Source organism: Squalius cephalus, assembly GCF_949319135.1.
Source record: "Squalius cephalus genome assembly, chromosome: 2".
NCBI classification, from domain to species: domain Eukaryota; kingdom Metazoa; phylum Chordata; class Actinopteri; order Cypriniformes; family Leuciscidae; genus Squalius; species Squalius cephalus.
Window position 1 is genome coordinate 3828696 of NC_137123.1, and position 23397 is coordinate 3852092.

At 39.9% G+C, this 23397-nt stretch overlaps 2 protein-coding genes across 2 annotated transcripts in view; both read left to right on the forward strand.

The window, feature by feature from the left end:
- Positions 1-23397, forward strand: part of LOC307154468 (adhesion G protein-coupled receptor E5-like) — a 110292-nt gene that overhangs the window by 34178 nt on the left and 52717 nt on the right. The window contains exons 7-15 of the mRNA XM_079864442.1: positions 9469-9597; positions 11603-11731; positions 11871-11926; positions 12358-12447; positions 12527-12680; positions 12779-12895; positions 21055-21263; positions 22225-22395; positions 22480-22674. Coding sequence (XP_079720568.1) covers positions 9469-9597; positions 11603-11731; positions 11871-11926; positions 12358-12447; positions 12527-12680; positions 12779-12895; positions 21055-21263; positions 22225-22395; positions 22480-22674 — 1250 coding nt within the window. The remainder of the gene's footprint in view (positions 1-9468; positions 9598-11602; positions 11732-11870; positions 11927-12357; positions 12448-12526; positions 12681-12778; positions 12896-21054; positions 21264-22224; positions 22396-22479; positions 22675-23397) is intronic.
- On the forward strand, positions 322-5904 carry LOC307154500 (uncharacterized protein). The gene is made up of 4 exons (XM_079864504.1): positions 322-392; positions 823-990; positions 1107-1533; positions 3622-5904. The coding sequence occupies exons 2-4, from the start codon at positions 823-825 to the stop codon at positions 4629-4631; spliced, it is 1605 nt and encodes a 534-aa protein (XP_079720630.1). The 5' UTR covers positions 322-392; the 3' UTR covers positions 4632-5904.

Consider the following 23397-nt stretch of genomic DNA (forward strand, 5'->3'; position numbering starts at 1 on the left):
TCCGAAACAACCGCTAGATATCTCACAGCAAACTCTACCCCCGATTACTTGACTTCTATCGTGTATTATTTCTGTGTCTGAATCATCTCTGTAAACATGAACTGAGGTAATAACGGTCATGTCTGGGCCTGATAAGTGCTAAAATAAGCTGTGGTTGAATTTTGTGTTTACATGAGACCAATATGCCAAATATCCCCTAAACGAGTAGCATTTACATTTATTGGAACATTCGGCATCGTTCTCATACTATTAGCAACACATTTAGGGTGTATTTACATTAATGTTATCGCGCTCACTCCAGCGCGGTAGGAGGCGCCACGGAGCTCTTCATTCCGCAAGTAAAACAAACCCGAACGAAAGAAAGAAGATCTTACTGTTTGAACACTGAGCCGGTGGGTGTTAAATACGTTTTACTACATTTATATTGACGTTTTTTGGGGATTTTTTTATTAATCTGTTTATAGAATGGTTGATTTTGTTTAGTGTTTTGATGATCGGAAATTAAGATTTTTTTTTTCTCTCTCTCGCCGAATCGCGTTATTTTTGCCGAACGCTAACGTTAAATGTGTTGATTAATTCTAGCGACAGAATAATGCGTTAATGTGGGTGATATTATACAATATTTGAAGATATTCCTGCTTAACGCTGGCTCAAAAATGACAACAAAGCATTTCAATTTCTGCATATTCTCTGAAATCAAAAGTTATATTTACTAACAGATCAGTTCTGCTCTCGTTTATAATCATAAACAATCTTTTTGAGTTTGATCAGTGTCTGTTCATTCTAAATGCCTTGTAATAAATATGTTGTGTTTGTCGTCAGATGTTGACCATGACAGCACAGATGGATGTGATCTGCTGTAAATCAGTAGGAACTGATCTGTCCATGCTGGATATTGAGGATTTCATCACTGAAATCTGTCAGCTGAAGAAAGAGGTGGCGTCACTGGAGGCAAAGCTGAGAGAAAGAGGAGACAACCCCAACAGAGAGGTTTGAGCAGCTCACTTCAATCTCTGTCTGTTTGTCCATTTGAAAATGTGTCTTTAAGTTGATTTATAATAACACAATGACATATTCAGCATATATTTTGTGTTTTGCACTCTCAGGATTCAGTCTGGAGCGTCAGAGATCAGAGATCCAGAAACACACAGGACTCAGAGCTCAGCCTCAGTTTACTCTGTTATACTGAGACTCAAGATCATGGATCCGCTGATCAAACCTCTGACTGTAACGCTGACCAAACCTCTGACTGTATTGCTGATCAAACCTCTGACTGTAACGTTGACCAAACGTCTGACTGTAACGCTGATCAAACCTCTGACTGTAACGCTGATCAAGACTGTAACGCTGAAGAACAGCAGACGCCGCTGAAGATGTGCTCCGTCAAACTGATGGACTGCAGAAATTCAAAGGAGACGAGAGAAGAAACCACTGCGGAGAAAGTACAGAGCGATGATGATGATGATGAGGATGATGACGACAATGATAATGATGATCACTGTGATGATGGTGACTTTATTCCCTCAGATATGGGTATGTTTCTTCCTTTAACATTTTATCTTAAAGAGACAGTTCACCATAAAAAGAAAATGATCCCATGATCTGCATCCATCCATCATAAAAGTAATCCACACGGTTAATGAAGGCCTTCTGAAGCAAAGCGATGCGTTTTTGTTAGAAATATATCCATATTTAGAAATTTATAAACTAAAATAACTAGCTTCTGACAGACGGCCGCACACACTGATTTACAGCGACAGAGTGACCGTTGACCTGACGCATGACGTACTGACGAACGCGGAAGCGTTAGATAGAGCAAAACGAAACAACGGTCCCAAATTTGAAGTCTAAAATGAGAATTTTTAAAGAGAAATGTGGGAGAATTTCGATATTAAGAGAAGAGGAGCTTGAGTTTGTTGCCCAGCCCTGTTTGTTTGAACCGCGAGAGTCTCATAGCTTTACTCCTACATCTGCGTCATACATCGTCACTCTTGTGGCGTAAGTGGACTTCCGTAGGCCGTCTGCCGGAAGCTAGTTATTATAGTTTATAAAGTATGGATGTTTTTCTTACACAAACGCATCGCTTTGCTTCAGAAGGCCTTTATTAACCCCCCGGAGCAGTGTGGATTACTTTTATGATGGATGGATGCACTTTTATGGACTTGAAGGATTAGTTCACCCCAAAATGAAAATTTCCTAATAATTTACTCACCCCAATGCCATCCAAGATATCCATGTCTTTCTTTCCTCAGCGGGAGAGAAATTATGTTTTTTGAGGAAAACGTTTCTGGATTTTTCGTCTAACAATGGACTTCATTGGTTACCGTCATTTTTAAGTCCAAATCAATGCAGTTTCAAAAGTCTTTAAAGTGTTTAAACGGGCTGTACGCGATCACAGCTGAAGAAGAGGTTATCTAGAGAAACGATAGGTCATTTTCAAAATTATAATTTATAGACTTTTTACCTTCAATAGTTGGGATTGAGCTGGTCAACAAACGGACAGGGAACTACGCCATCACGTTGAAAGGTCGCGCCGGCGCCGGCAATACAATTTGAACTACTATTCATATTCATCAGAATGTTATTCATATACTATTCATATTCATATTCACTGAATACTATTAATATATATATAATAGCAAACAATACTATTTGAACTATCCTCTTACGTACGGTCGCATTGTAAACAGTGGGGCGGTACTTCTGCCGGCGCCGGCGTGAGCTTTCAACGTGATGACGTAGTTCCCTGTCCGTTTGTAGCTTATGTATGCTTATATATGTATACGGTGATGGGCGTCGTGTTCCTATAGGTAGATGAGGATCAGCTGAGAGTCACTGATGCGAGTTTGACTAACGTGACCCGCCAGAACTGACGCTACGTGTTTAACAAGTGTTTTTACAGGGTTTACAACTTGAAGTTTTAGATGCGCTCCATCATAATTAAAGGAGAACTCCGGTCAATTTTAACATTGAGCTCATTTTTTTGTAAATTTGGAGTGCTGTCTATACAGAGAACAACGACAAAAATCGGTGTTGCCTACACCGTGTTATCCTCTTTTTAAAATTTGCACCCTGTTTGCACACGCGCGTGATCATAGGTAACTAAACCTATGCGCGTGAACTCGACAATCGACTACTTTGGACCGAAAACAGGATGTAAATACAGGTATGAGCGCTGGCTTAAATAACATCATTTTTATCCATTTCTTTCACATCTACTGCAGTCAGATTCACTCGTGTTCACTGAAGGAATCACTCACATGACCTGTGCACTTGTAATGACACATCAACAAGGATGTTAAGAGGCTAAAAGCAGGTTTAAATATTGCCCCATTGAAGTCAACAGGGTGCAAATTTTAAAAAGAGGATAACACGGTGTAGGCAACACCGATTTGTCGTTGTTCTCTGTATTGACAGCACTCCAAATGTACAAAAAAAATGAGCTCAATGTTAAAATTGACCGGAGTTCTCCTTTAATCGCAAAATTTCTTAGGATGCCGGTCGACATGGCTTGAATGTTCATTATGTTACACGTTGACCCAAATTACATGAATATATTTTCAGAATTGATATGTGTTGGGGACATGCAAGCCGATAGATATATTATTTTGTTCTTTTCAGATGTGAATGGCGGTTCATCCTCCGACGAAGAAACGGCCTCGACGTCAAAAGAGCCGCTGAAGGTCAAGAGTTTCTCCTGCGTCACCTGTGGGAAAACATTCAGAAAACAGGGGAATTTAGTGAGACATGAGAGAAAACACACAGAAGAGAAAGACTTCTCCTGCAAGAGATGCGACATCAGCTTTCCCACCTTAGAAGAGAAGAGGCGTCATTCGAAAGAGCACAGGGTGAAGAAGGAGTTTCGCTGCGAACAGTGCGGGAAGGTCTCTTACACTTCCGGCAATCTGAAGATTCACATGAAGACGCACACGGGCGAAAAGCCCTTCCACTGCAGCGAGTGCGACAAGTATTTCAGCACCAAACAATCTCTTTTTGTTCACAAGCGGATACACACGGGGGAGAAGCCGTACAAGTGCCCTCTCTGCGAGAAGAGGTTCAGAGACGGGTCCCACTTCAAGACACACATGCGTTCGCACGCCAGCGAGAGGCCGTACCAGTGCAGCGAGTGCGGGAAGACCTTCAAACAGCCCATTTGTCTGATATCTCACCAAAAAATACACTCTGAAAAACTGCACCGATGCTCACACTGTGACAAGCGCTTCCGTCAGATATCTCAGCTGAAGCGGCACGAGAGGATGCACTCCGGAGAGAAGCCGTACCTGTGCTTCCACTGCGGGAAGAGCTTCTCCGACCCGGCTCACTTCAGAGTTCACCAGAGAGTTCACACTGGAGAGAGGCCGTACAACTGTGGCGTTTGTGGGAAGAGTTTCCGTCAAAACACCAACTTACTGAAGCACCAGCGGATTCATACGGGAGAGAGACCCTTCAAATGCTCACATTGTGACAAGACGTTCGCTCGATCGGACGTCCTGAAGATCCACGAGCGCGTTCATACGGGAGAGAAGCCTTACCGCTGCTCCATCTGCGACGAGAGATTCGCCTATTTAGGGGGTTTTCAGACCCACCAGAACAAACACGCTAAAGAACAAACTGCTCCTGAATCATCTTAGTGTCTTCCCTCAACTGATCCTAAAAATGTACATTCATTCACTGAGCCAGTAGGAGGCAGAGTCGCGCTGAGCTTCCATGTCAATCATGCGTAGAGATGAACTGAATGTTGATTGCCATGATTATAGTCATGTTTTACAGAGTAGGACAATTGCAATAATCTGATTTACGGTTGAAGAACCTATTCATAACAAGCTCTATAAACTTTACACTTTACAATTCGGTTCATTAGTTAACATGAACTAACTATTAATCTTAGTTAATATTAATGTCAACATTTATTAATACGTTATTAAAATCAAAGGTGGTATTTGTTAACATTGTGTGTCTGAACTAACATGAACAATGGACAGCTGGATTTTTATTAACTAACATTAACAAATATTAATAAATACTGTAACAATTGTATTACTCGTTGTTAGTTCATGTTAGTTAACACTTTAATGTTAACTAATGAACCTTATTGTAAAGTGTTACCGTTTTTTAACAGCTGCGTTCACGCGTGGAGCGTCTCAAACGCCATCTCTGCATGCTGTGAGTTTGTGTCGCGAATAACGTTTATCTGGGAACACAATGTGCGCCACTTCCTCAGATTTCATAAAAAATCATCTATAAACCTACTCCAATACGTCATTATGTTTCTAAATATGCAAAGTGTTAATCAGGATTTTAAAATAAAAGTTTAAACCATCGCTCTGAGTTCGCATGTTTTGATGTCCTCATGTTCTTGTTCAAGAAATTACTGTGGCTGTTGCATTTATATCATAATGAAGTGGCCAAATATAACAAATTAAGCAAATGTTTGAATTAAATGTCATTTGGACAAAATTAAACAAGGATTTTTATCTACTGTAAAGTGTAATAACACTAGGCCGAAAGCGCCCTTATGCAGACATTTGTTATAATACATAATGTACATAATATTATGATTGTTTATATTATGTATTTTAACAGTGTTGTTCTATGATTACTTGCTTTTGATACTTTATTTGAACTAAATATTATTGCTTCATTGTTGTTTTATATGTATAAGCTATTTTAAAAGCTTAGGTCTATTTTTATTACCACAAAAAAAAAAGAGAAAAAAAGATCAGATTACTTGATTAATCGTCAAAATAATCAACTGATTACTCTATTACCAAAATAATCATTAGTGCCAGCCCTGATTGAGGTGAATTTGACTGATAATGGACAGCTTTCTGCAGATGTATTAGAAATTGAAAAAGTGTGGTAATCATTGGTAAATGTAATAAACATGCGTGCATTAACGTGTCAACTTTGACAGCTCTGATTATAAATGATTTTGTCTTCAGCATACTCGAGCTTCATCTAGACCTGGACCCAGGTATTTCATTAACTTTGTATTACCATATTGGCAAAATTAAGTACGTTTGAATCTGTAAACAACATAATTATGGAATTCCAGTGTATAGAGAGAGAGGGGTTGGATTTATAGTTAAAGAGCAAATTTGTTTGTTTAATGTTTTGCAATGATAATTTCATTTACAACCAATTGGGAGGACCAGACATTACATTTAATATTTTAGCGGACGCTTTTATCCAAAGCGACTTACGAATGAGGAGAGCAATAGAAGCGTAATATACAAAATAAAAGGGATGTCCAATATTTCAATCATTTAATTGTCATGTGTGTGTTTATCATAGTGTTTATCATTTTACTGCTCATTCTTAAATCAGTTTAAGATGAATCATAAAGGGAAGGAGGGACACCTTGTGGTTGGACTGTCTCTCAGGATCTCAGGATTCCTTGTAATTCTATCTCAGAATTACAAGGAAGTCATTGTCACCTGGAGTCTGATTTTCTTTGGGAATTGTATATCACGAACCTTAAAAAAATAAAAGCAGCTATTTACGATGCTTCCTAACATGGAGCTAAAATGGGTAGGCCTACTTATTATGGGTGAGTGAAATGTTTTACTCTTCACGCGTGTGTGTGGGGGAAGTTGTATTAGTAGTCAGACTAAAGCTTCTTGTCAGAGACGGTATTAAAAAAATTAAGTAAACAAATACTAATTTTAAGCTCGACGATTTCCGTTGTTAGACATCGAAACCAAAGAGCCATAGAAAATGCCTCTTGTTGTGCACCAACAGCGATCGATAAATCGATTAATGAGGAAATAGTGTGCGTGCCTTAATTTTGAAGTGAACCACCCACACACACAAATCGCGCACATGTTCAGCGCGACCGCTGAAGTCTGGCACCTAACTTACTCGGATCTTTACCTGATTTTCCATAAGGTTTTAAAAGCTTTTCCTTCATGTCGCATTTTCTGATCACTTTCAGTTCTGTTCAGGGATTATCTTTAGATCAGGGCGTGAAGATGTCCCTCACAAGGAGTTGGTAATATTGGCTCTGTCGACGATTATTTCAGAAAATACTTTTGACTCGTCACATGTCGACAAAACTTATGTTTAAACAGTAATATTTATTTATGACTTCTGTTGTCAGTCAAAAAGAAAGTTACAACAATGCCAACACATGACCGTAGGCTATTATAGCCGCAAAATATTATAATTTTTTTGTCTGCCCTACAGGTAAAAGAGAGAACAAAATATAGTTTAGTCAAAGTGCCACTATTAAAAAAAAATGTATAGGGTGAAAGCTGCAATTTTACAAACATTAAAATGCAATAAATATCGACTTTATCTAGCAATGTCTATTACCATTTAGATTTCAGCTTCTCTGCATTTTGAGTAGATTTTGATGAGCAAAATCGATTAAGATATTTATTCAACCTCATAAAAAATGATTTATTCAAGAAATAGAGACGAATATAAATCAGTGTGGCGGTTAATTGTAATGGCAGTTAAAGGTCCCATGACATGAAAATTTCACTTTATGAGGTTTTTTAACCTTAATATGAGTTAACCTTAATCTTCCCCTTATGTCGTCACTCCCCTTTCCGAGCCTCTGAAGAACCAGTGGATTATGTGAATTTCTGATGTGTAATTGTTCAAGTTCAGACAGATAATCTTTCTCTCAAAATCATTCAATACTGTTTATGCATCAGTAAATCAAGCCAGTGACTAAACGCTCAACTTCACATCGTTTCTCTTGGTAGGATGAAAATAATCTTTTTTTAAACTGTGATTAAAATATATACAGAAAGCGATCACAGAACAATCCCTTTCCAATCGCCCAAGCTGTCAATCACACAGCACGAGTTTATCTGGACACTTGCCAAAACTCGTTATGAAATCAATGGCGCTGTTACACTGCTCAACAAGTGCAGAAACTGTGTTGCAATGATAAGATCTTCATTCACACGATCAACAGGTTGTCATCTGCTCAATGCTCATCACTGCAACCTTTTATGTGATGGGAATAGATCTAAATACTTAAACTTCTCACGATTCGTAGTATTTGAGAGAGTTCCACATGTAATGCTAGCTATTTCATATGCAAGCATGTCAGCCAATCACAGCAGTGGGCGTTTACTCTGAAGTCTCACAGCAGCCAATCACAGCAGTGGGCGTTTACACTGAAGTCTCACAGCCAATCACATCAGTGGGCGTTTACACTGAAGTCTCACAGCCAATCACAGCAGTGGGCGTTTACACTGAAGTCTCACAGCAGACACGTCCCTTCAAACAGAGTGTTCAAATCAGAGGCTAAAATCAGGCAAGGAAAAATGCCTTTTATTTCTAAATTCTTACTATTTTTGATCTTAAAAACGTACTAACATTATAAGGGCACCCCAGGAAACATTCTAAAATAATAAAATAATCCATGTCATGGGACCTTTAAATTTAAAATTGTGATAACACGCGTGTTTCTGTGGAGGAATGTATCGAAAAAAGCAAGGAGGATTAAAGCACAGACACAAATATAGTAAGATTTTTGTATGTTTTCCACAACATGCTTAGTCAGCTTTATAATCAATGCGGTTTGGCTGCATACACATTTAATGATGTTCAGCATTGTGTAGACAGCAACATATGAATATAGTTTATAGTATATAGAGTTATGCTGTACTTTCTTTCTCTTCCCAGGTCTCCTTCTGCCGTCATGTAGTGGATGTGCCTTTGGATATAAATTTGTTAATAACAAATGTGTTGGTAAGTGACTTGTGATTTAATTGGATTATAGTGCAAAAGTATGATTGTAATGACGTTTTTATGTCTGTCAGTACAATTTGTGTATAATTGTTGTGATCTAGTCTTCTAACTTTGTAATCCCATGTTTCCTTCTCTTTTGCAGATATGGATGAGTGTGAGACGATTGTGTGTGGCGATAACTCCAATTGTGTAAATACAGATGGAAGTTACCAATGCACCTGTAATAACGGGTTCGGAAGGACCACCATATCAGGACCGTGTTATGGTATGAGAGAGGATTGTGGGATTGAGTAGTCCATCTTATTTGAACATGTCTACAGTTACAATTATTCATTTAGCACTTTAATCCAAAATGACTTAAAAAAACATGGTAAAAAGCAGCTTAAGAGACACAATATTTTCAGTTCATCATGCTGACTTAATGTATAAGCTTAAACTTTATATAAAATCAACACACAGTGTGTTTCGTTACTGAATGAATTTGCGTTTTGAACGAAATTCAATGACTCACTCATTGAGATCATAGTGATTGTGTGTTGATATTTTGCTGGCGTTTTCATGACCCTAAATGAGAAAAGTCGCAAATTTAGGTTAACTAGTGTTTTCCGACAACTAAAAAAAAAAAAAATTGACCCGCCAACTTAAAATATGGTCATTTTGATTGGACAACACATCTTCCCATAACCTAGACTATTTTAAAATGCCTCGAACAGCACAGAAAATGTTCTCTCACTCATCTTTTCTCTCTCTCTCTCACAGACATCAATGAGTGTAAAGTTCCATATTTTTGTGGCACAAATGCAGTGTGCAAAAATCATCCCGGCGGCTACACCTGCGAATGTCACAAGGGTTACAGTAACTACGGCAACAACCAGTTAAAATGCATCGGTGAGTGTTATAGCAGCAGGGCAAACTATTATTCGCTTCATTTTAGATGCACCGATGCAGTGTTTAGGTTGTTCTTATAGACGTTGGTGAGTGTTAGCTAATGACTTATTTTGAAAATGCAACAAAACGTCCTCGCGCGGCGCAAGCCATTGAAATGAATGGGTGTCATAGCACAGCGCATTCCACGTCCTGTCTGAAAGGGCCATTAGTGACTGAGTACTTGGTGTGATAATGTAATGTTAGTATTGCATGTCCGTTATGGCACGTTCATTTGTGGAATATGCAGTGAACATAGCCAAAGTTACAGCACAGTAACTGTAACGTTAACTACCCGCAACTTAAAACCTGCAAACGTTAGCCCAGTGCATAACAACAATCGCTGATTGCTGAACAGAAATCTTGTCAGATGGAGTGTCATACTAGTAAGTTAGCCTACTGTAAGGTTGAGGATGGCCTTATGCAATATTTACACAGCTCTATTCCAGTAGATAAAGGTAAATGTCTTGGCAATGAAATACATTCTTTTTTTTTTCAATTAACATAGGCTATTTATCAGGCAGGTGCCTGTGCACTGTCAGAGTCCTCTGGGTTGAAATGGGATTACAGGTTGTTGTTGCACTGTCTCAGATTTTGTTCAAACCTTGTCTTTATCAAGAATATGTCCCAAAACCAAGGCCTGTAAAATATTCCTGTTCAAATCCTATGTCTTCATATTTTCACCCCTGGAAATGACTTCAGTTTTACAGCCTGAAAATCACATTATCTGGGAAGCAATATTTGGACATTAATATAATGAAAAGCATTATTCATAGGCATTATCTACTTATACAGTGATACATTTTGAAAAATAAAACTTGTGATTTGCTTAAATATCGGATCCTTCTGCTATTACGAAACACAATTTTGGCTGTTTATAGCATTATCTCTTTTAATGTGATAAAAACACTAAATAATAATTTTGACTATGTATTGGTATGTAATTTACGGTGGTGTAAGGTGCTGGACAAAGCTTTAAAATGGACCTTGAAATGCTTGAAAAGTGCTTGAATTTGACCTTGGAAAAGGTGTACAAACCCTGAGACGAGTGTCGAAAATAAATATCCCCTGCTCAGGTCGTATGGAGTGTGTGAATTCAATTGGCTCTTAGTAGGGATGCACGATATATCGGCCATCATATCAGTATCGGCCAATATATGTTCATTTTTTATGTTATCTTGATCGGCCCGATGAGAAAATTGGTCCGATATATTAAAGCAGATAAATAATGTATTATTTCCTTCAGCTGAGACACTTCAGATGCGCAGTTCATCATGATGGTTTTGAACTGCTTGAAATATGACTGGAATCACTTCAAATAAGGAAAATACAGTTCAGTGCAACATGTGCTGCGCAAGTCTGTCATATAAGCTACATAAAATTGTGTGCTTGGGACATGGCTTTTAAGGGTGAAACTTTTGTTTTTGTAATCAGGCTCTTGAAAATTATATAAAAATTTGGATTTAATTTTATTGACCAATATATCGGTTTTCGGCTTTTAAATATTAAGAATTATCGGGTATCAGGCAAAATTTTCATATCGGTGCATCCCTAGCTCTTACGAGTGTATTTGTCCACTTGGGGACGAGCAGACGCAGTGTTTTCCACTGGGGTTAACAGTCAACAGAGGGCTTACATGTCTCCGATCAACACACAGTGTGTTTCGTTACTGAATGAATCTGCTTTTTGAATGAAATTCAATGACTCACTGATTAAGGCAGTGATTGTGTGTTGACACTTTGCTGGTATTTTTATGACCCTAAATGAGAAAAAGTCACACATTTTCAAGAAAAGCATCATAGGTTAAATAGTGTTTCCGACAACTCAAATAAATCGAAATGGGTCAAATTGACCCGCCAACTTAAAATATGGTCATTTTGATTGGACTTCCCATAACCTAGACTATTTTAAAATAACTCGAACAGCACAGAGAATGTTCTCTCACTCATCTTTTCTCTCTCTCTCACAGACGTCAATGAGTGTAAAGTTCCAGATGTTTGCGGCACAAATGCAGTGTGCAAAAATCATCCAGGCGGCTACACCTGCGAATGTGACCCGGGTTACAGTAACTACGGCAACAACCAGTCAAAATGCACCGGTGAGTGTTATAGCAGCAGGGCAAACTATTATTCGCTTCATTTTAGATGCACCGATGCAGTTTTTAGGTTGTTCTTATGGATGTTGGTGAGTGTTAGCTAATGACTTATTTTGATCTTTCCTGATGTTGTTGTGCACAGAAATGGACTGTGATCAGTTTAAACCTCAGCCTGAAGCCGGACACACACCGAAGAAGGTAGAATGTGAACTTCTGCTTATTATGATTTATTAGATGCCAAGCTATCATGCTTTGTAAATGTTAAGATAAATTGTTCTTTAAAAAAAACATTTATAGAATGCTCTTATAACTTTGTTAATATTTTATATGTGTTGTTCTCATGATGTTGACAGAAAACCTTCCGGGAACAACATTCTTGTCTTGATGAATGTTCTCGTAGTTTGAAATCCCTTATGATGTTATCTATATTTGCTGAAATGTTAACCTTAACATTCTTGGAATATTACCAACAACAACAAAAACAACAAAAAAGCATTCAGCAATGTTATATTGAGTATAAATAAGTCTAGGAGAATGTTGTATTAACATTATCAAAACCTTGTAAATGATGGTCTAATCACGATTATCAAACTGGACATTTTAATGACTGTTTTCTGTTTGTCTTTCAGTTTAAGCATTTGATGTCAATGTTGAAGAGCAACTGTGATTCTCTGAATAACACACAGGGAGAACATTTCACAGCGGAGCGGTTACTCGAGGTTAAACACACACTGCATGATGTATTCTCATAGTAGTTTGTGTACATGCTTTGATGAATTTCACTGATTTATTTCACAGACCTTGTGCAATTCCACCGATGATCTGCTGTCGGATGGGAACATCGCTGACGGCGAGACGCTGAGTCAGTTTCTGTTCGCGGTGGAGAACAGCATGCGTCTGATCGGACCTCAGCTTAAAGAGCCTGTGACCAGGATGGAGACACACAACACCTGTGAGACACAAACATTAAGAAACATCATGAAACTTGCTGTGTGTTTAATTAAGATGGTTTAATTAAGCAGTTGTTCTGTATGATCATGTGAATCACAGTCGCTGAGGTTGCAGTCAGGCGGGGTCAGGCTCCGCCCAGTGGGCGTGTCACTCTGAGCACAGACTCCGCCCTCTTCGACACCAGCTGGGAAACAGTTGTAGGGAAATCATATCCAGGTACAAATACACTCACGGTCATGGACACATACACTATAATGGCGAAAGTTTTGGGACGTCTGCCTTTACATGCACATGAACTTTAGTGACATCCCATTCCTGATCCGTAGAGTTTAACACGGAGTTGGCCCACCCTTCCCAGCTATGACAGCTTAAACTCTTCTGGGAAGGCTTTCCACAAGGGTTAGGAGTGTGTTTATGGGAATATTTTTAGAAACCATTCTTTTAGACGCCCATTTGTGAGGTCAGGCACTGATGTTGGACGAGAAGGCCTGGCTTGCATACCTGCCAACATGTACGCATTTTTCGTACTCGGCACCAGTGGCGGCTGGTGATAATTATTTTTGGGGGGGCGCCATTTTTATTTGGGGGGGGGGGGGGGGTCAAAATACAAAGCAGAAACAAAAAAGCAATTTTGATCTCTTTTTATTTACATTTCAGACCAACAAAGTAGTAACAAAAAGCATGTTTCCTACTTGAACATAATGTTGCTCTCCTTTATATACAGACCCTTTCCAAAAATTAGAATATCATGGAAAAGTTTAATTATTTTAGGAATTCAACTTAAAATGTGAAACTAATTTTATAAAAAAGGCTGATTGCTTGCAAAGTGAGATATTTTAAGCCTTGATTTGTTATAATTTTGATGATTATGGCTTACAGCTTATGGAACCCACGAAATATTTTTTTTTGAAAATTAGAATATTACATGAAATCACACTGTAGTAGTTACACAGTAATCCCATGGTCATTGAACCAGGTTTTGGTTATTTTGGCAGTGTGGGCAGGTGAAAATCCTGCTGGAAAGTCATCTTCATCTTCATAAAGCTTTTCTGCTGAAGGAAGCATGAAGTGCTCTAAATGTCCTGGTAGACGGCTGCGTTGACTCTGGACTGCCAGGACATTCTGCACTTCATGCTTCCTTCAGCAGAAAAGCTTTATGAATTGCATGGCATCTACTTTGTATTCTTTATAAAGCAATGTTCTATGCATTTGTCCCTGTCAAATAAATATTAAATAAATAAAACTCATGCTAACTTAGTGTTTAGCTAACTTAGTGAAGATTATTAGTAGGCCTACCAGACAAAAAGACGATGTCTAACGTTATATGTAAATAAACTGCACATTGAAACATATGTTTGCGATGTCTGCCATCATATTCCTGTCTCTCTTCAAGTCTCGTAAGTTAGCATGTGTTTGTTGTAACGTGGCTGTTGTACTGCGATGCCCACCATGTCAGAGTTCATCTGCTGTCAGTCAATCCTGCATCACCATGGCGCACACACTTACCATGCTTCGTACTCTGTCACTTGCCTGCTGCTGGATGTGTAAATCTGGTTGTTCCGGTCCGAGATCCTTAAAGGACAAGTTCGGTATTTTACACTTAAAGCCCTGTTTACAGATCGTTTCTGATGAAATAGAACGGTTGAGATAAAAATGTGGACACATGCTGCTGTCCCGAGAATTTTAGGTTTATTTCGCTTCTCCCCCCCCCCCCCCCACCTACACAATGGCAGCCTATGGGCACTGGAACAATCCTTCATAAAACGCATTAAACTTTCGTTTACAAAGACGTGAAACTCACCGAGTGGTCAGGGGTGTTCACTGATATGCTCACACAAAAATTGCTGAAAAAGATGCTTTCCAACAGGTGTTTTACCATTCGTTGTAAAACTGTGGACCTATTTTTCCAAACGTCTCACACCCGTAGATTCTTCCGTTGAGAGCTTGAATAATAAACACTCCAGCCCAGTTGGTGGCGATAATGCACCTTTGCCAATTACAAGCAAACCACTGGCATTTAATTGAATACACAGAAGAAGCAGAAGAAGAAGCGGCGGAGTAATACCGTACCGCACACAGCCCATCCAATTCAAGTCAATGGAGGAGACAAAAACTACGATAAAACCTGTTGGAAAGCATCTTTTGCAGCGATTTTTGTGTGAGCATATCAGTGAACACCCCTGACCACTCGGTGAGTTTCACGTCTTTGTAATCGAAAGTTTAATGCGTTTTAGGAAGGATTGTTCCAGTGCCCATAGGCTGCCATTGTGTAGGTGGGGGGGAGAAGCGAAATAAACCTAAAATTCTCGGGACAGCAGCATGTGTCCACATTTTTATCTCAACCGTTCTATTTCATCAGAAACGATCTGTAAACAGGGCTTTAAGTGTAAAATACCGAACTTGTCCTTTAATCTTTTTTTTCTTCAAGCGAAAGTCTTGAGAAAGGGTTTTTTTGTAAATAAATAACAGAATTTCGATTAACTGCTGCCATTGCGTAATAAAAAGTGATCAGCCTAGTAGCAAGCAAGGTTATTTCCCACCGCGTAGTACCGTTGAATGACAGGTGACGAGAACCAATCAGATTGGATAAAATAACATGTATCCAATTATGATTGGCCAGGGACGCAACGACTTGCGCCCCGAGGAGGATCTTTAAGAAACCAATTAGAGACCAGCTTCAGGTCACATGCTGCCCGAGAATTTGTGTACTCACATAGACACCCATGTGTCCGGCGTCCCTCGCCCATGAAACGTATTGAAAAACATAGTAAATAGTTAATCGATTAAAGACAGTTTTTATTAAATTCTGAGGCTCTTACTACCAGCCGGCACATGAGTAAACTATTATTATTATTTTTTTATTTCATTTTAATATAATGTTTTTACACATGTTCATTTATGAAATGTTGATGGGGGCGGCGCCCCAGCGCCCCCTATGGACAAGCCGCCACTGCTCGGCACGCATTTTGACCCATACGTACGCTTGTACGATTCTCTGCTCTCTAGGTACGCATTTTGTTGCTTCTCGCATTTCGCCGATTTCAGTTTCTATGCAATCTATGACGCTGATTCTGCCACTGAGACACAGCGTTTAAGTGGAGTGAAAAGCTTACGGCCAATCAGAGCGCTGCATGTTAACCCGCCGCCCCTCCTATCCATATGCTTCGCGCTCAATTCAATTCAGTGCCTCAAGCAAGCCAGACTAGCCGGATAAGATCATCTATATGGATAAGATACCTAGGCTTTCATGCCATGGCTGAACCGCCACAAAAAAAGGTTCGGAAAACACAAAGATTTTTAGATGGCTATCGTGAGAGATGGCCTTGCCTCCAGATGTCCAGGCTACCTCATCATGCGTTCTGCACATCGACGTCGACATCAGTCACCAAGGGGCAACAGGTAACGAACACAGTCTCACACACAAATTCTCCCTATCCCAAAACATAATTATATTAAAAATAAAAGGATGATGACTTTGAGTAATAAACGTTAATAGTGTCAATAGACTAACGATAGCTTATCAAACCCGCCATCCTTCTCATTAGTTGGGGAAATTATTTAGCAGTTAGAATAGAAAGGTGGTGGAATGGCTAGAAATCTAGAAGGTTTTAGATAGGCCAGGTGCTGATTAACGTAAGATAAAGGTAACAGTTAGGCTATTTTTAGCCTAATTGAATTTATGAACATTAAAAATGACCTTGACATCATAACAGGCAGTCCAGCTGTGACGAGCTCAGTTCAGTTCACGCGTTCATGTAACTTAGGCTAACATGTAAAAGCTGTCGCAAAGAACCGGCAAAAGTAATGATTATAAATAATGTCAAATATAGAAAGGAGACATTTTAATTGTTTATTAATAAACAAGTGTTTCCTGTATCAGTGTCGTGTCGACTGCAAAGATGATGTTGATGATGCTGTCTCGCGATCTTCGCAGTAGTGAACGCGCCAGAGAGAAATGCACATTTCATACAGATAACATTAGCAGAGAGCAGTCTGTTTTCTTTCGTTTTGAATTGTTCTGTTTAAAAGTAGACAGGTCTGTGAGTCAAGTAGGCGCTGAGTTTCGGTTAATTTATGAGGCGAGCTCTAGTTCACGCCGGCGCCTCCATGTCGTGATTATCTCTTGTCTTCTATATTTACTTCTTATTTATTAAATCCAGGCAATTGCTTGATGAAACATTGATTAAAATTAAGATACAATTTATACAAAACGAAATTCATTTTAAAGAAAGGCTTTGTGCTTTCTGTTTGAGGTCTTTGTGAAAGTTTTAAAGCAGTTACTAGTGCCGCTTTTCAGAGCGGTCATGTCCGTAACGGAGAACTGTCACGCCCCTAACATTGTTTTTTCCTCATAAATGCGAACACGAAAAATAAAATAAAATGAATATTTTATGTTTTGTGGAGAACCAACCCTTCTTCCTCCAGTGGGTAGTATTACTTTTGGTTTGCGCAGTGTAATTCAGAAGGCTAAGTGTAACCTGGTCTGACTCTCATCTTTAACACATTACTACTTAGTACTTAGGCCTATTTATTAACTCACTCCGCCTCCTATTGGTTAGAGTCAGACTAACAAAAATATGGGCACAAAATATTGGACAGGATATAAGACAACATTTGTGTAGTTTCAATACATGTACAGCCATTCATCCATGCCATTCCTCTACACAGTAATAATAATTTATTGTAATCTAGAAGGTACTAGTGATGAGCCAAACAATGTATTTTAATGTAAATGACTTGTATCCTTTCAATGAATTGTGTGTGTGTGTGTGTGTGTGACGTAATTCATAATATTTGTAACAACATGCAGGAATATAATTCCCCCTCTATTTTCAGATTGCAGACGCCATGTGGAAGGAACAAAACACAAGAAATTGGAAAGTGCCATTGCCTCAGTCCCTAAGATCACCACAAAGTTTTTTGGAGATCAAGATCTACGGACCATCAGGGCAGAAACACTTTTCTCCAACTTTATTGCTGAGCACAATGTGCCAGTGTCTATAGCTTACCATGCTGGACCATTATTTAAGAAGATGTTTCCAGATAGTCAAATTGCCCAGCAGTACGGCTGTGCCCGAACCAAGACAGCAGCTATATTGAACACACTTTCCTCAAATGATGAACAGGTCATCAGTGACCTTATGTGCCGTTCCCCATTCAGCATTGCAACCGATGGTAGCACAGACATGGATGATGTCAAGCTTTATCCTTTGGTTGTCCGTGTCTATGATCCCAGTGTTGGAAAAATAGTTGTAGTACTCCTGAAAATTGTTGAGTGTAGAGAGTCTACTGCCGAAGGGATATACAATCTCATTGACCAGGAACTAAACAAAAGGAAAATACCATGGGGCAATTGTGTAAGCTTTTCTGCTGACAACGCCTCTGTCATGCAAGGGATAAGAAAAGGTGTCGCAGCATTCATTAAGTCACAGAATCCCCACATTTACATGGTCGGCTGTGCATGCCACCTAATGCATTTAGCTGCGGAAAAAGCTTCAAGGAGTCTATGTATTGACATTGAAGACATGCTCATCTTGATCTACTACTACCTTGACAAGAGTAGCAAGAGGAAAGCTTTGCTGCGTGACCTACAAATGCTGTGCAACACTGATGTGAGGAAGATTTCGAAATTATCCTCGACCAGATGGCTGGCTCTTGGCAAATGTGTCAGTAGACTCCTCCAGCAGTGGGAACCTCTGACTCTGTTTTTTGCTGAAGAGGCAGCAGGGAAGAAGGCAGCTAAACCTCTCACATCCTCAGCTCATCCCTCTCTGAAGAGCCCAGCTGCCTCTAAGCCCTCAACTCTCACACCTACCTCGGGTAAGCTTGCTGTCTCAAAGACTTTGTCCTCCAGCTTTTTGAAGACCAAAGTCCACCAGAGAAAGTCCAAGACCGGACCAAGCTCCACACAGCAACAGGCAGGGCCTACACCAAAACGGCAGCAGACAGGACCTACAACCAAACAGCTGCCGGCAGGACCAAGCACTCCACAGCAGTCAGCTCAACCACCTAAGGGGTTTGACTTAAACCAATTTGTTTTTAAACAAAAAGAAATGGGCAAAAAACAGAGGGATCTGTCCAAAAAGAAAACAGAAGAAAAGGAAAAGGAGATAGAAAAAACAGAGGTCACAAAACCACAGAAGTTGTATGCTTTCTTGACTGACCCACAGTCCAAGCTGTAGGCTCTTTTTTTAAAGAGAGCTATACCTTTATTTGAAACTGCAAATCAGAACCTGCAGAAAGAAGAGCCATGTGTGCCCATATTGCTGCAGATATTGGAGCTACAGTTGCAAAAAATGCTTTTGGCATTCTGTAAACCTGACTGTGTTGTGGAAATGATGGAAGAAGTAAAGAGAGGATGCAAACCCACACTGTACAAATCCAGTGAACACCAGCTACCTGATGATGAGCTGTCAACTGGACATGACACAAAGACATTCATCAAAAGTCAAGCTAACTTACCTCTTGGAGCTTTCTTCAGGGATGTAAGGAAATATTTCACTGCAGCTGTTGAGTACATGCTCTCTAAATTCCCCTATGGGGACGAATTGCTGCGTCATGCTGCCGTAGCTGATATAAGCAGACGACAAACAGCTAAATTCTCCTCACTGACATACTTCATAGACAGGTTCCCCTGCTTCTTGGGAAATGGTGTTACAGTGGATGAAGTGGAGGAGGAGTTTCGGCTCTTTCAGTCCTCCACCTTGAATGATGGTTTTCTTACCAAACGGGCTGATGAAGCTTGGAGAGAATTAGGTGTGATGGAATCAGGAGGGAAGAAACTTTTTGCAAACCTCTCCACAGTTATGCTTGGGGTGTGTGTGATTTTTCACAGCAATGCAGACTGTGAAAGGATTTTCAGCTTGGTCACTAAAAACAAAACACAATGTCGTGCTAGCCTGAGCACAGAGATGCTTAGTTCTCTGGTGACAAGAAAAGTCATGATTGCCTCCAAAGGCAGCATTTGTTACAAAGAGACTTTCACTGACGCACTACTTAAAAAAGCCAAATCTGCAACCTTTAACAAGTTAAACGATGCAAAAGTTTAAACTATGCATGGAAAAATATAGTTTTTGTTGTTGTTTGTTTTTAGCAAACTGATTTTGATATTGATAACTGCTAGTTTTGCACATTTATTTAATGTTTTGATTTATTTATTTACAAAGAATGTCCTCAGTTTACTTTTATTTCTGACAAGATTTTCAGGTGGAAGAAGTTTCCATGGGCTATGCCTCCTGTACAAAATGTTCGGAGTGATTGCAGTAATTGAATAACATTTATGGTCTACTTGTATATGGTTATGGAGTAACTAATAAATCTTAATTGGTGAAAGTATATTATGTGTATAATATGTATTATAGTGTTAGGTATCTCATAGGTTTCTCACAGGTGTGTGTGCAACGGTGGAGCGTACATTAGTGGTGGGCTGTCAGGTTCTCGCGCGCGGGGGCGGGGGGTCGAGGGTGGGGGGGTTGTAGTACTCATAAAATTTCTTCAAGGTTGGCAGGTATGGGCTTGCAGTATTCATCGTTGAGGTCAGTCCAGTTCCTCCACACCAAACTCCACATCCATGTCTTTATGGAGCTTGCCTTGTGCACTGGTGCGCAGTCATGTTGGAACAGGAACATCCCCAAACTGTTCCCACAAAGTTGGGAGCATGAAATGTCTTGGTATGCTGAAGCATAAAGAGTTCCTTTCACTGGAACAAAGAGGCCAAGTCCAACCCCTGATAAACAACTCCACACCTTAATCCCCCCTCCACCAAACGTTACACTTAGCACATTGCAATCCGGCAAGCACCACTCTCCTGGCGACCGCCAAACCACTGCATCCAACGCTTTGCATTGCACTTGGTGACGTAAGGCTTGGATGCAGCGGCTCGGCCATGAAAACCCACTCCATGAAGCTCTCTATGCTCTGTTCTTGAGCTAATCTGAAGGACACACGAAGTTTGTAGGTCTGTAGCTGTTGACTCTGCAGAAAGTTGGCGATTTCTGACCTGCTCTGTGACTTTACGTTAGTTGCTGTTGTTCCCAATTGCTTCCACTTTGTTATAATACCACTAACAGTTGACCGTGGAATATTTAGTAGTGAGGAACTTTCATGAATGGACTTATTGCACAGGTGGCAACCTATCACGGTCCCACGCTTGAGTTCACTGAGCTCCTGAGAGCGACCCATTCTTTCACAGGTGTGTGTAGAAGCGTCTTCATGCCTAGTGCTTGATTTTAGTCAACTGTGGCCATGGAGTTTATTGAAACACCCAAATTCAATGATTTGGAGGGGTGTCCCAATGCTTTTGGCAATATAGTGTATATGTACATATAAAAGCATGAGCGCATTCACGAAAAGATGTGAATGTTGTTTTCCTTTAGGTTTTGCGTTTGTGGCGCTGGTCAGTTTTAAAGATATGAACTCATCCAGCGATCTGTTGCACAAGATGAGCACATCATCACAGGAGCAGGAGAGCGGAGAGAGAAAAACCACTTATCAGCTCAACTCGAAGGTGGTGACGGTCGCTGTCAGTAATCCAGAAACCAAACAGCTGTCTGAACCCGTGACACTCATCTTTACACACGAGCAGGTGAAGATGCCGACCAGCACAACAACTCACTAACTTCACTGTTAAACGGTTACAAATGGAAAAAACTACCACATAAATATGTATTCCCTGTTTGAAAATCCAGTTTAAGCTTAAGTAGCTGTTTTGTTACTGGTCCAAAATGGTCTACCAGTTTGCTTCAACTAATGACTTGCTTAGACCAGCAGAAAACCCAAACTTTAGCTGGATTCCCCATCAGGGTTTAAAGAGATTGTTTAATGCAGTTTTAAAGCGCTGGAATGCATTTACACCAGATTTACAACTGCAGAATGCGTGTGAAATCTGAATTTAAAAAAATTCAATTGATGACTGAAGACAATCTAAAATGTGACTGTAGAAATGATAAAATACCTACAATGTGCGTCATGTACCTGGTGCTGCTTTTCATTTATGAAGAAGCGAAGCAACGTCAGAGCTGAGAATTGTGAAGACGCCTTAGTTCATGCACGCGCACACACACACACACACATTGTGTTTTGCATTAGTTTACAGCTTTTCCAAACTTAAAGGTATAGCGGAGGATTTTCTTTTTCCGGGTGGATCATCAAGACTATTGGTCCTCCTAAGTGTCAGTCATTCTGGTGATATGTTTACGTAAGGCCGCACACGATTCACACGATGGCGTGCACTCAAAACACAGGTTGGGCTTCCCACTGATGCCTCAGTCGCCAAGTTTCTACTTGACAGGTAAAGTTTGGCATGCTATTTGGAGAAATCCATTTAAAATCACTGCTAGTAAAAGTTAATGTAAGCTATGATTAGCTCGTGCACATGTTTAATAGGCGTTCCCTCTCGGGAGCAGGTAGAGTGTTGCGCATGTGCATTTTTTCAAAAAGTGGAGAGGGCGGTTCTTTTCTAAAATTCGGGAAAATCCTACGCAATACCTTTAAGGCAGGTGTTCATGTGCTCCTCGTTTCCTAAACGGTTCTTCTCACTTCTCCAGGAGAGGGCGGAGTCTGAGGGTGTGGCTTCCGCGTGTGTGTACTGGAATGAGGCTGAGGGGGCGTGGTCTGGGCGGGGCTGTGAGGAGGCGTGGTCTAACAGCACTCATACAGCGTGCTCCTGCTCTCATCTCAGCAGTTTCGCTGTGCTGATGGCCCTTTATCCCATACAGGTACATCTGTGAACCGGAAAAAACTGAGATTTTAATTCAGATAGATGAAATGATGATGATTTTTTTCCTCTTCCTCTCCTCCAGGACTCGCTTGAGCTGGTGTGGATCACGCGTGTGGGTTTAGTTCTGTCTCTGCTCTGTTTATTTCTCTGTATCCTGACGTTCCGGTTCTGCCGCTCCATCCAAGGGACCCGAAACAGCATTCATCTTCATCTGAGCGTGTGCCTCTTCATCGCGGACCTCGTCTTCCTCTGCGGGATCTCCAGCACTCACAATCAGGTGTGTGTCTTGTATATGGAAGCTTTGAAGTCTAAAAGTTACACTGTAAAAAAAAAAATTGTTCACTCAACTTAAATTTTTGAGTTATATTTTTCACTGATTTAGTTAAGTTGTAATTACTTAGAACATTACATATTTTCAACTTTCAAATTAAGTTACTTGAGCTTACAAAATTTAGTTGGAACTTGTTGGCACTTTTACATTTCTCTTTGAACCCAGATCTTCCGCCAGCGTCCTGTCAGTCAGCTCGCCTCACTCTCATCATATGATAAAGTAAATCTTAGCCTAATGGTGACTGCACACGAAACATCTAAACCTCTGTTAATTCTCAATAAGAGCTTGTGTAGACGTCTGACAGAAATAAAGTCGGTCTGGTTTGTCATAAGTGAAGCTGGTAATGCTGTTGTTTGACCCTCCTCTGCTAAGATCTTGAAACATTTAATTGATTTGGTTTTCAATTGATACGTTTCTCTGACATCAGATTGCTAATTATTTGCAAAAAATGGGAATGAAAAAAGTTGTCTCAATCATTGTTAACACAAGGCAAAAATGTTTTGTCACCTTAATTCAATTTTTAAGTTGAATCAACTCATCCTTTTTAAGTTAAAATAATATTGTTTTCCCACACTTTACTTGGATTTACTTGTTACAACTGACTGGACTAGGAAATAACAGTTGAATCAACTTAAAAAAATCCATTACTTCGACTTTGTTTTCAAATTT

Bases quoted from the DNA above. Each gene is read 5' to 3' on its own strand.
- LOC307154500 (XM_079864504.1), top strand. From the start codon at position 823: ATGTTGACCATGACAGCACAGATGGATGTGATCTGCTGTAAATCAGTA. The intron at 991-1,106 runs GTTTGAGCAGCT...TTGCACTCTCAG, and splicing joins GAGACAACCCCAACAGAGAG to GATTCAGTCTGGAGCGTCAG. The intron at 1,534-3,621 runs GTATGTTTCTTC...TGTTCTTTTCAG, and splicing joins CTTTATTCCCTCAGATATGG to ATGTGAATGGCGGTTCATCC.